General features: G+C 39.7%; 1 protein-coding gene across 1 annotated transcript; it reads left to right on the plus strand.

Annotated features, from left to right (window-relative positions):
• Nucleotides 1–218: 218 nt before the first annotated feature.
• CD160 (CD160 molecule) lies at nucleotides 219–6496 on the plus strand (the record flags this gene model as incomplete). The annotated part of the gene is given in 8 exon segments (XM_079721661.1): nucleotides 219–224; nucleotides 1260–1368; nucleotides 2050–2096; nucleotides 2099–2149; nucleotides 2153–2194; nucleotides 2198–2341; nucleotides 6303–6330; nucleotides 6333–6496. Coding segments are annotated over 8 exon segments (591 nt in total).
• Between the last annotated feature and the right edge of the window lie 8550 nt (nucleotides 6497–15046).

A 15046-nucleotide genomic window follows, 5' to 3' on the forward strand; every position in this document is an offset into this window, starting at 1 on the left:
GGTGTAGGAAGAAAACTTTTAACTGTATACCCCTCTCTACTCTTTGAATTTTAAACCCTATGGATGTAATTACCTATCCAAAAATCCTATCCCATTGTAGTTTGGTTATAAACTACAAAAGTGCTTAAATATATTTTTAACATCTACACAGAGAGAGGATTTTTTTAAAAAAAATATTTATTTTATATACATAGCTCTGCAATTTGCCTTTTTCTGACATGATGGTATATTATGGACATCTGCCTTTAGGCCCATATTTATAGAACTCATTCTTTTTAATATATAATATTCTATTGTGTAAATTAATCAAAATTTATTCAACCATTTCCCTTTTGATGAAAATTCAGGTATTTTCTTGGTTTTGATTTTTGTTCAGTTTGGGTTTTTTGACACAAAAATAATTTTTCTTAGCTAAAATTAGAAGATATAATGGTAAAATAATAAAAATATTGGAAGAAAATTATAACCTCAGCCTGAGGGTAACTTACTTAAACAATAAAGGAAACACAAATGACTTAGGAAGAGAAGTATATTGTATTTAACTACATACAAATGTAAATTTTCTTTATGGAAAAAAAGAAAGTCAAGAGACAACGAAGTGAAAGAAACTATTTGTTAAAAAAAAGAAAGAAAGAAAAAATGGCAACGGGTTAATATCTCTAATATAGAAAGTTCCTAGAAGTTGATTTTTTAAAAAACATGCAAAGAATATGAACAGGCAATTCATAGAAGAGGAAATACTAATGACCAATAAATGTATGAAGAGATCCTCACCCTCACTAGTCATAGTTTTGAAGGCAAAACAACAGTGACGTCTAATTTTTTATCCATCAGATTGGCAAAAATGTAAAAGATAATAACCAGTATTGGCAAGTCCATGAAGAAATGTACATTAAATATTCTTGCTGAACATCTGAATCTCAACCATCTTTTTGGAGAGCAATCCAATAACATAGTAGAAAAAAAATTTAATGTTCATATTCTTTGACCCAGCAACCCAACTTAATTTAAGGGGAAAAAATCTGAAAATATAGCCTTTAGTGTCTCTCTATGCCTCTTCTCTCTTTCTCTTTTCCCCTATCCTCTCTCCAGTGCACCTCATTTAATTAACTGTGTTACTTCCCAGCCAGTTGGACTCTCATGTTCAAGCCCTCCTCCACCTCCATCAGACTCTAGCCAACCGAGGCTACTGCCTGAAGCAGGGGGATAGTCTTGAATCCCTGTAAGGCCTTGTCTAGGAGTTCCCCTTGTGCTTTCAGAAAAGTGAGGCCAAGGACATCAGCAGAGCCAACATCTGCTTCGAGTTCCTGGGGCTCTTGACAACATGCAGCACCTGGCAGAGGCTGCTTTGCCCTGGCCATTCTGCTGGCAATTGTGGAGAACAAACTTGGTCGTGAGGACAGACCATCCCGAGATCCCCAGAGCAGAGACAGCCATCAGGGAAAATCCTGAACTCATGAGGAATGGATCCCATGATTTTTTTCTGGTGGGGAAGAAAAGGACCCATTCTTCTTGACACTAATGAAAGGGTGAAAAATATAGTTTCTTTTTCTTTTTTGTTAGAACTAATACTATTGCCCTCCCCACCAGACATTCTGCCTCTGCTATATGTTGCAAAAAAGCCTGGTAATCTGGCCCTCAGGCTCTTACACACTATAAATTTATGAAATCCAGTTTTGACATCTAGATACTACAATATTTGTCAACTTTAGCAACCCACTTAACCACTCTGTGCCTCAGTTTAACTGTAAAATGGGAACAATAATACCTGTCGCTAGGGCTATACTAAAGATTAGATGTATACAAAAGAAGTTCCAGTTGAAGAGTAGAAATAAAATATAAACCAATTCTGAATTAATGAAGAACTGGGATTGCAGATCTCCCTCAGATACGGGTATAGCCTGTAGGCTACTCTTCTAAGAGGGTGGTATTTAATGTCTATGGAGCAGCCCTCATCTCTGCCTCAACATTTATATGTGAGTGAATTTAGATTACCATGTATACACCCGGCTTCCATGGCTAACACTTCTCTTCCTATTCCAGGATGAGTGCACATCCTCAGCTCAACTTCCCAGGAGGGAAAGCAACTGTGTAGCTTAAAAAAGAAGAGGCTGAGGTGGGTATGGTGTTTTTGTGCAAGGACAAGTCTTGAGACTGTTCCCCTGAGACTAGCTTGGAGCAACTGAGGCTTAAATAGGATCCTGGGAAAGATGGTATCAGTGAAATATCATCTCAGTTGGTGTTCACCATAAACCAAGCCATGGCATTGGACACTGAGACCTACCAGTGGTGTGCCAGAAGCCAGAAGCTGGATATCTGCCTTCAGGGCCATTATTTCTCTGTTTGAGTCACAGGTGGTCTTCTGATATCCCCAGTGCCACCAGGTGGGACAGTAAGCAGGGTCAACAGCTAAGGACAGAAGTAGTTATTTCAGGTCCTGGATAGGCAGTCTCCTTGGAGAAGAGTCCTTCCCATTACTCAAATCCTTTTCCATCACTCCCATTGGCAAATGCTGCCTTTCCTCAAAGCATGGATACAAAAGTATCTTATTTTGTCTTTAATTTAAAAAATCCTTCTGAGGTAGCCATCCCATTTTTACTGACACTGAGACTGAATCACAGCAGGAAAAGCAACTTATCCAAAGCCACTCACTGAGCAGTGCCAGTAAAAGCAGAAAGGTCTGGAATTTAGGCCTCCTGATTCCCAATTCGGTCTCTCAGAGATGTGGCTACATTTTTAAATATAGGCACTGCGCCTTCAGGCTGGGAAAGAAAGATGGATAAAATGGATAGTTGTCTTAAAGAGCATTTAGTCATAAGAAATAGAAACCCACTCAAATTGCTATAGATTAAAGGGGGAAAAATAATAAAGAAGAAGTATAGCTAGCCCTCATGAGTTCTGGTTTCTGGAATCAGAAACCAGAAAGCCAAAAGAACCCCAAACAGTTACTGTCTCCTCTCTGGGACAGCAAGTCCTCCCATCTCTGCATATTTCCTCATTTTGTGCATGCTCCCCTGCTCTGTTACTACTTTGGCACAGCCTAAATATGGCCACTGCAGCCTCAGCTTTATGTATATGACTTCTTCATACTCCTAGACAACGGAGCAAGTCTTCAAAACTGAAAATTATGTTCTACTTAGAATTCTATACCCTGTCAAACTACCAATCAAACATGAGGAAAGAATGAAGACACTGTCAGACACACAGTGACTCCAAAAAAAAAAATTGCCTTTCATATGACCTTTCTTAAGGAGCTACCAGAGGATGTGCTTCAGTAAAGCAAGAAAGTGAATCGGTAGAGTGGATAAAATGGGATCCAGGAAACAAGAAATCTAACAGGGGGAGGGGATAAAGAAATTCTAGAATTAAAAAGGGCCAAAAAGGGCAGTTAGTCCTGAAGAAAGCAAAAGATACAGGACTCTGAAAGATCTCTAGGGGGTGAAAATGGAATTGACAGATCATCTCTCTGATGGCCCATGACAGATCTGACGAGGGATTAAAGATATGGATATGGAAAACTCTGCCTGTTTAAAAAAATTAAGGTGATCATCATCTCCAGGGAAAACACTAAATTTTACAAAAGGAAACATAATCATAGCACACAACTTGGCTCTGTAATAAGTAACATTTATGGAATCCAAATTATGAAAAATTGACTAAAATTTATAATATAATGATTTTTTTGAAAGATGCAGAGAAGGGTAGGGGTTTAAGAGAAACATATCCTCATCTTCTGTAACAGAAAATCAGTAGACAATGTCTAAACTATCAAGAGTGGTAATATTAGCATTTTATGTAGGAAGATTGTAAAACACCTCAGAGTTGATAGTGGTTGTCTCTGAGAATAAAAAGACACTGCTATTACCTTTTATGAACTTTCAAATACTATCTTTTTGACTTTAAGAAAAATAGATGTAAATTACACCCACCCAGCCCTAAATAAAAACCTGTCCCACAGCCTTTTAACAAATGTTTTCATCATCACCTACGGTTACTAGTTAATCCAAATTTTCTACTTCAGTCTAGGTTGATTTCTATTTTCTTCCTTGCTTCCTGGTGTCTTCTCATCTGACCTAACTAGCTTAGCGTTCAGCACTTCCATTCTCTTCCTTATCAAACTCTCATCTTCATTGGCTTCTGTGACTTTGTTCCCCCCTGGTTTTTCTACTTTTCTGGCTGTTCTTTTCTCTCCTTCTCTGCCTGTTTCCTCCTCCCACCTCTCAAACATGAAAATTCATTCCTCAAGACTCATTCCCCACTCCTTCAATCTTTTCTCTCTACTATCTCTCCCAATTTCTGATCTACCCTCATGATTTAAACCTGCACCTCCTGGGACTTCCCTGGTGGTCCAATGGTTAAGCCTCCACACTTCCAATGCAAGGGGCACGGGTTTGACCCTAGTTGGGGAACTAAGATTCTGTATGCCATGTGGTGCAGCTCCCCACAAAATTTAAAAATACAAAATAATAAAGTCTTGGCAACTCCCTGGTTGTCCAGTGGTTAGGACTCAGCGCTTTCACCAATGTGGGCCCAGGTCAAAAAATAAATAAAAAATAAAGTCTTTAAAAAAAGAAACCAAATCACTCAAAATCAAACCTATCCTCCTGAGACCATTTTTCTGTCCATGATTCACAGTCAAAATCTTGGTTCCTCCTTTTTTCTCTTCCCCCATCCAGTCAGTTACTAAGTACTACTAGTTCTTTCCCACATTCATTCCTTTCTTTCCAAAGGTGTTTTCCAGGTCTTCATCATCTCACACTTAAAATATTCCAATAGTCTCCTAAGTGGTAAGCCCCAGATCTCAAATCTGCCCATGTTTTACTCATCTTTATACCTCCCACACCTACCTCAGAGCCTGGCACTGAGCTATTGCCTAGTAACTGGTCCATCAACTAGATACTGTCTCTGCCTCTAATCCATACTGCCACCAGGCATCTTTCTGAAATGCTGATTTGTACATATCACCCCAGAGTTTTAATGGCTTTTCACTGTCTGTGTGACAGTAATTAGCCTGGCACTGGAGGCACTCTATAAAATTTCATTCTACTACTTATGTGAATACTCTGTTCCAGTTGATCTCACTAATGGAAACTCCTCTTTCATTCATCTAAACTTACTGATTGCGTAACCCAGGCACGGTGCTAAGTCTTGGAGAATAGAATGGGAGTACGACGAAGCCACTGCCCCTTATAATCCAGTATTGATGTTCTCCTAATACACCTTAAGTATTTCTATGTGATGGTTCTAAGATAGAAAGCCTTTATCATCCTCTCAGCATACTTATTAGAGTCAGTAAATATGGATGCTCACCAAACGAGGAAATAAGGTTCCTTTCGGAACCTGACACTAAGAAGGCCAAACAGGTAACAGATAATATCAATAAGCAATGTCTACCATTTACTGTTTACTGCGTGCCAGGCATTGTGCTAAGTGATACATTATTTCATTTAATCTTCATGGCCTTTTGAGTTAGGTACTATTCTTGTCCTGTGACAATCAGGCTCAAAGGTAATTTGTGTAAGTTCACTCAGCTAGGAAATAATGGACAAAAATCCATATCTATTACAAAACCCAAGATTTTATTTATTTTTAATTAATTTATTTTTGGCTGTGTTGGGTCTTTGTTGCTGCACACAGGCTTTCTCTAGTTGCTGCGAAGGGGCTACTCTTCGTTGCAGTGCGCAGGCTTCTCACTGCGGTGGCTTCTCTTGTTGCAGAGCACAGGCGCATGGGCTTCAGTAGTTGTGGCACGTGGGCTCAGCAGTTGTGGCTCATGGGCTCTAGAGCGCAGGCTCAGTAGTTGCGGCGCACGCTCAGTAGTTGTGGCACACGGGCTTAGTTGCTCCACAGCACGTGGGATCTTCCCGGACCAGGGCTCGAACCCATGTCCCCTGCATTGGCAGGCGGATTCTTAACCACTGCGCCATCAGGGAAGCCCAAAACCCACGATTTTAACTTAGACTAAACTGCTTGACCCACTCCAGAAGACGGTTTTTAAATGAGACTTGGAGACACCAAGGTAACTAAGCTATTTTAGCTGTCTCTCTGGCAAGACTTGAGTTCCTTCAAGGTAGGCCTATTTGCATCCCCACTGTGACACACATAGATTCTATATTTATTTATTGCCACTTATGTACGTCATCATCACCACCCACAAATGTTAAAAAATACTTATGTGGGCAACGGATTATACTGAGAGGTATCCTTGGGGATCATAAAAAAGATGTCCTGAGATTATGCAAAAGGAGGTATTAGTAATTTCCAAAACTCTCTCCTGATCCATTGATTCTCTCCTGAACCAGAGAGTGAACTACACAGTACTGGGATTGAAACAGGACACCCCAAGTTTGGCCACAGTAAAGGTGCTCTCAGTTCAGGCTTCCTGCAAGAAAAGGTCTGGATGATGCTGGTCACCAGCCTGGTGGCCCTTCAAGGTATGTTCAGAAGAGCTTTTAGCACCCCAAGAAATGAGGGTGCTATACCTTTAACATCTTGATTACTCTCCAGGAGAAGGGTGGAAAGGAAGCCCAGAGTGGGACAGGGAAATGCTCCTTAGGCCCTGGCTGTCCACATGAAAACATCACACCAGTATGAGGGCAAAATCAGTCCAAAGGGACTAAAGACTTCATACTAACTAGGGGATGATAGATGAATCAGACTTTCCATTGGGTAGGAGGTCATACCTATGAGGAAAGAAAGCCTGTGGGAGAGGCAAGCAAATACAAATACCTCTACTTACTGGATGAACAGAGGGCTACAAGTTGAGGCAACAGATGTTTGGCTATAATGTGAAGATGAGCAAGGCAAGAAACAGACTTGGTCTGGAGGTGGGTTTTAAACAATGCAGCTCTTCAGCAAAGGTTGATGGCCAGATTGAGTATATAAAACACTTGTAGTTGAGTCCTCTGAGCATCATTTATCAATGTCAATTAGTTTTCCCTATTAGATAAAAAAGATATTGGAACTTGCAATGACTTGCTATTACACGTTTGCATAATCAGTTAACTGATGCAGGTTTTTGCCTCTCCTTGGCATTCTTAATTCCAAGTCTTATTTAGGCCTTCCTCAATTCAATAACTACCACTGTGCCTCCAGAATGTAAGTTCTATACGTGCAGAACCTTTGTCTTGTTTACCCCAACCGAAAACAGGACCAGGCACATAGCAGGCTCTTAATAGATTTGTTTAAAGAATTTGTATGACAGGTTAGGCTTTCCATATGGTGACTCTAACCTCATGCAATGCTTCCAGGTAAATATTCCCCAATTACTCACCAGCAAATGGGTATAAGGAGATTAAATGTTGCCCCAGTGCATGGGAATTAATACAGGACCTTCTCACTCCAAAATCAGTGCTCTCAGTGATTATCTACTACATGCTAAGCACTTTTTCTCTCAACTCCATCACCACTCTCCCCATTCTGAGATTGCTTCCTCCCATTTCCAGAAACAGGACCACCTAACACTCCCTTATTCCAGCCCCTTAACTGCAAACTATCAAAGGAAAACAAAGACCACATCTGTGATCCTTGGCAAGCACCTGACAAATGTAAGCCTACTCCAGTTTTCAGGGAGAAACTGGTGAATATCAAGCAGTCTGACCCTTCAGACATAATTCTTTATTGAATCTAAATCTTCTCAGATGGTTAGGCTATTTCATTGGCAAAATCAATTTTATTTCTTCATACATATTAAAAACTCTAAAGAGAAAAGGAGATTGGGTCTAGCCATACAACCTACTATTGACTCCCAAGTTATGCGAGAGGAAAAAATCTCTAAGCTCTTTTCCCTTTTCTAGTCAGGTGAAGAGAATGAACTTCTGATAGGTCATTCCTTTTATCACTCTTCCCACCTCAAGACTCAGCAGAATTATGGAAGTGGTAGTGTTCAGCAGAACAAAAGCGCACACATTTTCTCAGGACCAGAGAAATCATGTAGGTCAAGTTATCATGCTTACATGTGATGAAATGAGGGAACTTTCCTGGATCTCTATGCCTCCCTCAGCTCATGAAACTAATTTCAATGAGTATCCCTGTCCTATCACTGTGCTAGCCACTCAGTGCTATACATGGAAAACCTACCTTGAACTTGTTGAGTGGCATCTATTTCTTCGATTGTCTTACCTTCCAGCAAGAAGAGATCAAAGGTTGGCTTCTTTCCCACTTGCATCAGGATCAGGTAGATTTCACAAGATCACAACTGCAACTTTAAGCAGTAGATACAACACATACAATACCTCCCCTTCTTTCCTTTTCCATTCCCTCTAGTCATAAGGGCCTATCAAACACACATCCCAGGATGAATTACATCAGGTATTTTGTTACTATTCTAAGTCTGTAGCATAAAACAAACTTTCCTTTTTCTTTCTACAGCTTTGTAAGCCTTGTGCCAGAAGAAACTTAAAAAAAAAAAGTTATAGAGGGACTTGCCTTGTGGTCCAGTAGTTAAGACTTCGCCTTCCAATGCAGGGGGTGTGGGTTTGATCCTTGGTCAGGGAGCTAAGATCCCACATGCCTCGTGGCCAAAAAACCAAAACATAAAACAGAAGCAATATTGTAACAAATTCAAAAAAGACTTTAAAAACGGTCCACATCAAAAAAAAAATCTTAAAAAAAAGTTATAGCAAGATAAATCTGACACTCTTTAGCTTGGCATCTTTCACATTACAATATGCATAGAGAAGGAAATAACAGGGCACAGGGGAAGAGATGCTAAATATGCCAGGAATCTGGGGAACATAAGATGGGCAAATGAATGTGTTCCCTGACCTCCCCTCCTCACTGCCAGAGCAAACCTAACTTTCTTCCTACCTCAGTCACCAGTAAATAACAAAGCAGCTCTCACAAAAGCAGCTGGTGTACAGTTCTCACTCAAATATTGGATAAGTGTGTTTTTGTACCCAAGAAGAACTTTTCCTCCCTCCCCTCCAACAAAGTAAAATAAATAAGTGAGTCAAATAAAATGAGGACACCAATGTTTTTGGAAGAAATTTTTATTTGACACTGTTAAGGGAAGAGAGAGGAAACAAGCAAAGACAGGTAGGAGAGGAGAGGAAGAGCACCAGACCCAGTAACTGACTTGGCAGAAAATGAGGAAATGAAGAGACCCTGGTGTTGAACGGCATCCACGTAGCAGTGCTGGAGGAAGAGGAAGATTTGTGCAGACCAGGTGCACCACAGATCTTAACTGTCTAGCTTCAACTAAGTACTTGTCAACCTCTCTGGTCATTTCTCTCTCTTTTTTTAAAGTAAATGTCAAAGCAATATCTGCAGCCTTTTCTTTTCTCTCTAAATTCATAAATCCTCTTGTCTCTTTGGACAGATAACCTCTTGTCTTAGTTAAGCAGAGAGGTGGGGGCAGGATATTCCTGCTAGGAGGAACTATATGAATAAAGAGGTAGAAACACAGACAATTTAACTGGGGCTAAATGGCAAGTCATCAAAGGGAAACAGACACCTTACCTGTGATCCTTAGCCAGGACCTGCCAAATGGGGGAGCTAAGGTTTGTGGGACCAGAGAGACAGAAGGCTGAAAGAGATGGGTAAGACCCTTATTAGTGATGGCCTTGAACCTCAAACTAAGGATTTTGGATTTTGTGTCTTATGGAGGTAGAAAGACTAGGCACGGAGTCAGAAGATCTGGATTTAAATTCTGACCCTGCAACGTACCAGCTACATGTCCTTCGGCAAATGAAGTTTTGAGATGCTACTTATCTGTAAAATGCGGTATTTCCTACTCTATCTTCTGCTTCCACAGGACTGCTCTGAGAATCAAATGAGATTCTGGATTTTAAACCCAGAACCACTTGAATTCTGACTCAGAAGTCTCCAAAGCTTTCTCCACTGTACTACACTCACTTTAATCTTTACCTGTTTTATGTGTTAGTTTTGTTTTTCTAACTAACTAAATTTTAAGCTCACATGAGTGGAGATGTCTTTTACTTTTCACTATTCAAAGACTCTTCTGAAACCACTCAATATTACACAATCACTGGAAGTCTCACACAGAAGCCATGTCCAACTACAGAAAAGGTTTTATCCATTGTGCTATTATGCTAATTATAGTCTACATAAAAAATCTGCAGAAAGGACACATGATTGCTGGCCAAGTTTATCAAGACATTCAAGAGCATTTGACTACTAGCTCTGACTTGAACCAAGCAGAATAAACAAAGCAACAGTAAGTCAAAGGTCCCACTTCTAAAGAATTTATTTATTCTGCTTATCTCAAGATGGTTAAACAAAAATTTGAAATACTTATATCTCAGCTTTCAAAGTGTATTGATACCACTAATTTCAAATAAGTCTATAAATGTCCATGCATGAATAGGTAGACTTCTGGACACACATCTTAACCTCAATCTATATGAGTGATTCACAACCCAAGGAATTTGAACCTCTGTGAGGCCATGTAGTTATTTTAAGAGGTCTATGTAAGCATTATCTTCAGTCTGAATAAATAATATATCTTACAAATATGTATATACTGTACTTCAACTGGATATAGATTCTGGTGTGACTAATAAAGACAAACTGATTTAAAAGCATTACTGAAATCATAGCAGCTTTTTGCTATGTCTTCTTTCCATCAAAAGATACTAAAAATACAACTATAATCTTGTTGGGAGCGAGTCTAATAATTTGGGGACCTTAAAAATGGTACATCTTATTAGAAAAGGTAAAGAACGACAAGGCTACATCTCATGATTTACAGATATAAGTGTTTCAGGTGAAAGAGGAAAGGCAACATATAGACTCCACTTCTGTGGACACCATCTAAGTATAATCTGGCAAAACACAAAGTTTATATGTATAAAATTAGAGAGTTGAGTGCCTGTATTTCCACTTATCTGGCAGGTATGAGAGATCAAAACCTTTTAATGTCCATTAGCTAAGACATTTTGATCCTGTCTTGATCCTGGAAAAGATCTCCAGTTGTACACATTGTATTCTACACATTCCATTTTAAACCCATGGCGCAGACCTGGGGTTCCCAGCCTGAATGCTGAGATGCTGACATTACTGCAAGCTATACTTTCCCACCGTAGGATAGACACCTGTGATATGTTTACCCCACCAAATCTTTCCCCCAACTCCCTACATCAGAACTTACGTTAGATTCATTTTGGAGACTCTCAGTAGGAGTACTCTCTCCTGCTAGTCCCCCTGCAAACTCCCAAATCTCCACTGGTTTATTCTTGTAAACAGCACTTTTATCTTCCCACCTCTCTACCACAGAGACCAAAGAGGGATTTTCCTAACATCCAAATATCTATTCACCAGCCCTGTTCCTTCTCCTCCTAAAAATCTGTTTCCCTTCACAGATGTCAGTGGCCTGCCTAGATGAGCTGTAACAACCAACTCTGAGGTACCCTTCACCTCCCAAAACCCCAGGGGCTGTTTTGTTGTTGTTTAAAACAGACAAACTATGATCCCCTCCTGATTAGTTTTTGTTAAGTCTGATATATCTGTATTCCTTGAGGAAATAGGACTTGGACACCAGGAAGAACGAAACTGAAGCATGCAGAAGTTCATGTGAGAAGTCAATTTGTCATCAATAACTTATCAAGAAAATTTTTTGAAAACAATAGATAACTGTGTCTGAGTTCAATTAATTATAATACAGAAACAAGAGATGACAAACACCCTTTCCTCAAAGCCATTTATCCTCAACCTTCAGAAATGACCAGACTTTAGCTCCAGTGAATCCATTTGCCACACCACATAACGGGGTGCCTGCCCAAGCTAACAGTGCCCTATAACAGAGAACTACAGAAACACATGGGCCTAAGGCACATACAATGAGAGAATCAAACTAAAGCTCCAGTCCTCTGCTGTACCCCTGCTCACTTTATCTACTTCGGTGCCCACAATACCCCTTCTTCCTCTAGAGTGAAATGTGCATATATGCATGTGTCTATGAATATATACATACACATATATATACACACACACATATATACAAATGTGCAATACAAAGACATAAACAAGGAATTTTCCTCCTAATAACTATTTAATCCAACTGAGACTTGTTGCGGGGGGAAGAAACAAATTCTTGCCCCCAAATCCTCCTTCCAACTTGAGAACTAACTATTGGACCAGAAGAGTACTGCTCAAGGAAAACATTTAACAAGCACTTGCTCAATTGTTATGCAGCAAATGTTGACAACTAAGGAAGCTATCTGGATACTTCAGGTTTCCCAACTCTTCAGAGAACTGGCAATAGGAAATTTGCAGGAAAATTAATTTTTAATACCAGGATTATTCCTTCTCTCTGTTGGAGATATTGGTTAAATGTTCATCACTCTGCCCTGCCCACCCAACTGCCCAGTTCTGTCCAGCCAGAATAACCCATCTGGAAACTACCCAAGAAGCAATAATCACTTGGAGGCCAGCAAGGAATTGCCCTACATAACCTATCAACTTTCAGGTCTACCAATCTCTAGCAAGTCCCTCCTAATTATGTGCTAACATAGTTTTACTTCCTCTTTTATTTCAAATTATAATGAACAAAAGAATAAGAAAAAAAGACATTCATGAATAGGAAAACAATCTGTTTATCTATGCATGGAACTCAAAGGGTAGGCCATTTAGTACAAATGTAAAGGCCTCAAGTCTAAGGGCCCAAGATTTGAAATGGCAACTTTTTTCTATTCTCTTTGATAATGAGGGAAAGCTGAATCATCTCTCCCTTGACTCCTAGTAAGGCTCCAGTTTCCTGAGTCTGTAAGCCTTCCAGCTGTAAAGGAATGAACACCTGAGAAGTCTGGGTTATGTAGTCCTCTGCCTTGGGAACTATAGCAAACTGTGTTTGGCTCCATAATCATGTGAGCCAATTCCTTATAATAAATCTCTACACACAAACACACACACACACACACACACACACACACACAAACCCCTTACTGGTTCTGTTTCTCTGGAGAACCCTGACTAATACACTACCTAAATTAACCTGGAAGTCTGAGATGCCTCCTATTCTAGGAAGAAACACTACAGATTCATTAAGTAGGAGGGGTCTCAGAAACAGCAAACAGATTTATGCACTCTGTCTAAAAGAACAAAAAAAGTGAAGAAAATTTCAGATAACTTAGATTGATGCTATTTGTTCTTCCGTATATTGAAAAGTTAAATCCCAGTCCAGCACTTTGTTTGCATCCTTTTGTAAAGCTACTCAGATTCTTTCTAGTTCTCTAGTGTTAAGTAAAAATACACCCGCCTGTTCTGGCAACTCCAGACACTAACAAGCAGACAAAAACTTCCAGGCTGGCATCATTTTTCTGAGACAGCTAATATTGTTCCACTTGAAAACTACAATGTGCTCCAACTTCAGCCTAGCCCTTCTCCATCTAAGTAATGGCCATTAAATATTCACAGTATACCTCCCATGTCCCCTCAGGCTTATCACCCCTCATCATTCAAAACCAGTGTGTATTTCTGGGCTACATTTCAATAGCCATAGTAAATAGTTCACATTCTCCAAAGAAACGATCTCTACAGAGGATAACATAAGGCATATGAGAAAACATCTTTTATTCTCTCTGGGCCCAACCTGAATCATACCTTATGGTCACAACTTTTAGAGGCAGGCTATTAAATTAAACTCTCCCACTTTCTCTCTTCCCTCTCCCACTCCTCTGTCCTCTACTAAATTACAAAGATATCTCTAACCCCATCCCTCACCCCCAAAACCAGTGTACGACAGTCAACAAAAACCAAGGAAAGACTCCTAGCCAAGAGAGACTCACCAAAGAGCAGCCTTCTTGTTCTGATCATTCCAAACTATGAAGGGCTGATATGACCATACCATTGTTGCCCCTCTGTCACCCTTTTTGGTGCACCAACAGTGGTTACATGTCCCCATCATTTATTTTTGAGACTTTGAAGTTCCAACAACATTCTTAATCTTCTTCATTTATTCAACTTTAAACACTTAAATGTGCCAAAGAGCATGTGCATGTGCATGGGACACTGTTAGGCTGAAAAAAGAAGGCCTACCTCTCCTAGGCCAAGTTGTTTGGGCATGATCACAATAATCAGTAAGACTCCAAGTACAGCCAGAACCAAGCAAACAGAAAGGTTTCAGAGATGATAAATGGGCTTAAAAAATTAAAATGGGACAACATAAAATCTCAATTCCTGAAGACCAGTGAATTACAAAAAACAATGACTTAGCTGTAGAAGCAGTGATAAAGTAATTCTATTTCTGTGAGGGAAATTATTTTAAGGTCCCCAGAATAAACAATGAGTTGGGGATCACTAAAACACCTTGGAACCAAAGATTTCAAACATCTGTCTTTCTGTACCTGTATGCTGCCCAACTCATTCCCAAAAAGGAACCAGAATCAGATTCCTCCCAACATAAGACTCCTAAGACATGTCAGGTTGGTTTCTGCAGAAGCTGCGTCTTGTGAAGTAGTCTTTAAAAATAAAAATGAGAAAACCAAAGAGTACAATGATAAGCCACTTTCTCCTTCCCACTGTAATTTTTCTTTGATTTGCTCTCTGAAAATTTAAGAAAAAACAAGAATCATTAGTGTCTCAGATTCTTGAATTAATCTGATCTCACTTCGTGGCTAATGTGGCCAAAAGTAGATGCTTTTGTACAATTAAAACAGAAGGACTTTATATCAGCAGGACTTTAGGGCTCTGGTTCCACTGTATTTAGTGTAAAGTACACTAATGATAGGGTGGAGGTTGGAGAAAGAGGTGGAAACATCCATCACAAGGTAACATGACAGATAGCAGGACCCTAGCTAGACTTTAAGGAACTGATTCTATTCTGGCAGGGGAAACCCACATAATTAAGTTTCGCACTTACAAAATTATCGCTCTGAATTCAAGAATGAGAGGCATTTGGTTGTAGATACCATCCCATCTGTAGATACTAACTTTAAATTTAGAGAAGAAAAACACTCAATGAATTAGTATTATGGGTTGGGGTTTCTTAGGTGATTCCTAAATTCACCTACGATTTCTTTGTTTTGATACAATTAACAGCTGTGGTAAGAGGTCTACCATAGCCCTGGCTCAGAGGTGGTCTTTAGTT

Source organism: Hyperoodon ampullatus (genome assembly GCF_949752795.1).
Source record: "Hyperoodon ampullatus genome assembly, chromosome: 2".
Lineage (NCBI taxonomy): Eukaryota > Metazoa > Chordata > Mammalia > Artiodactyla > Ziphiidae > Hyperoodon > Hyperoodon ampullatus.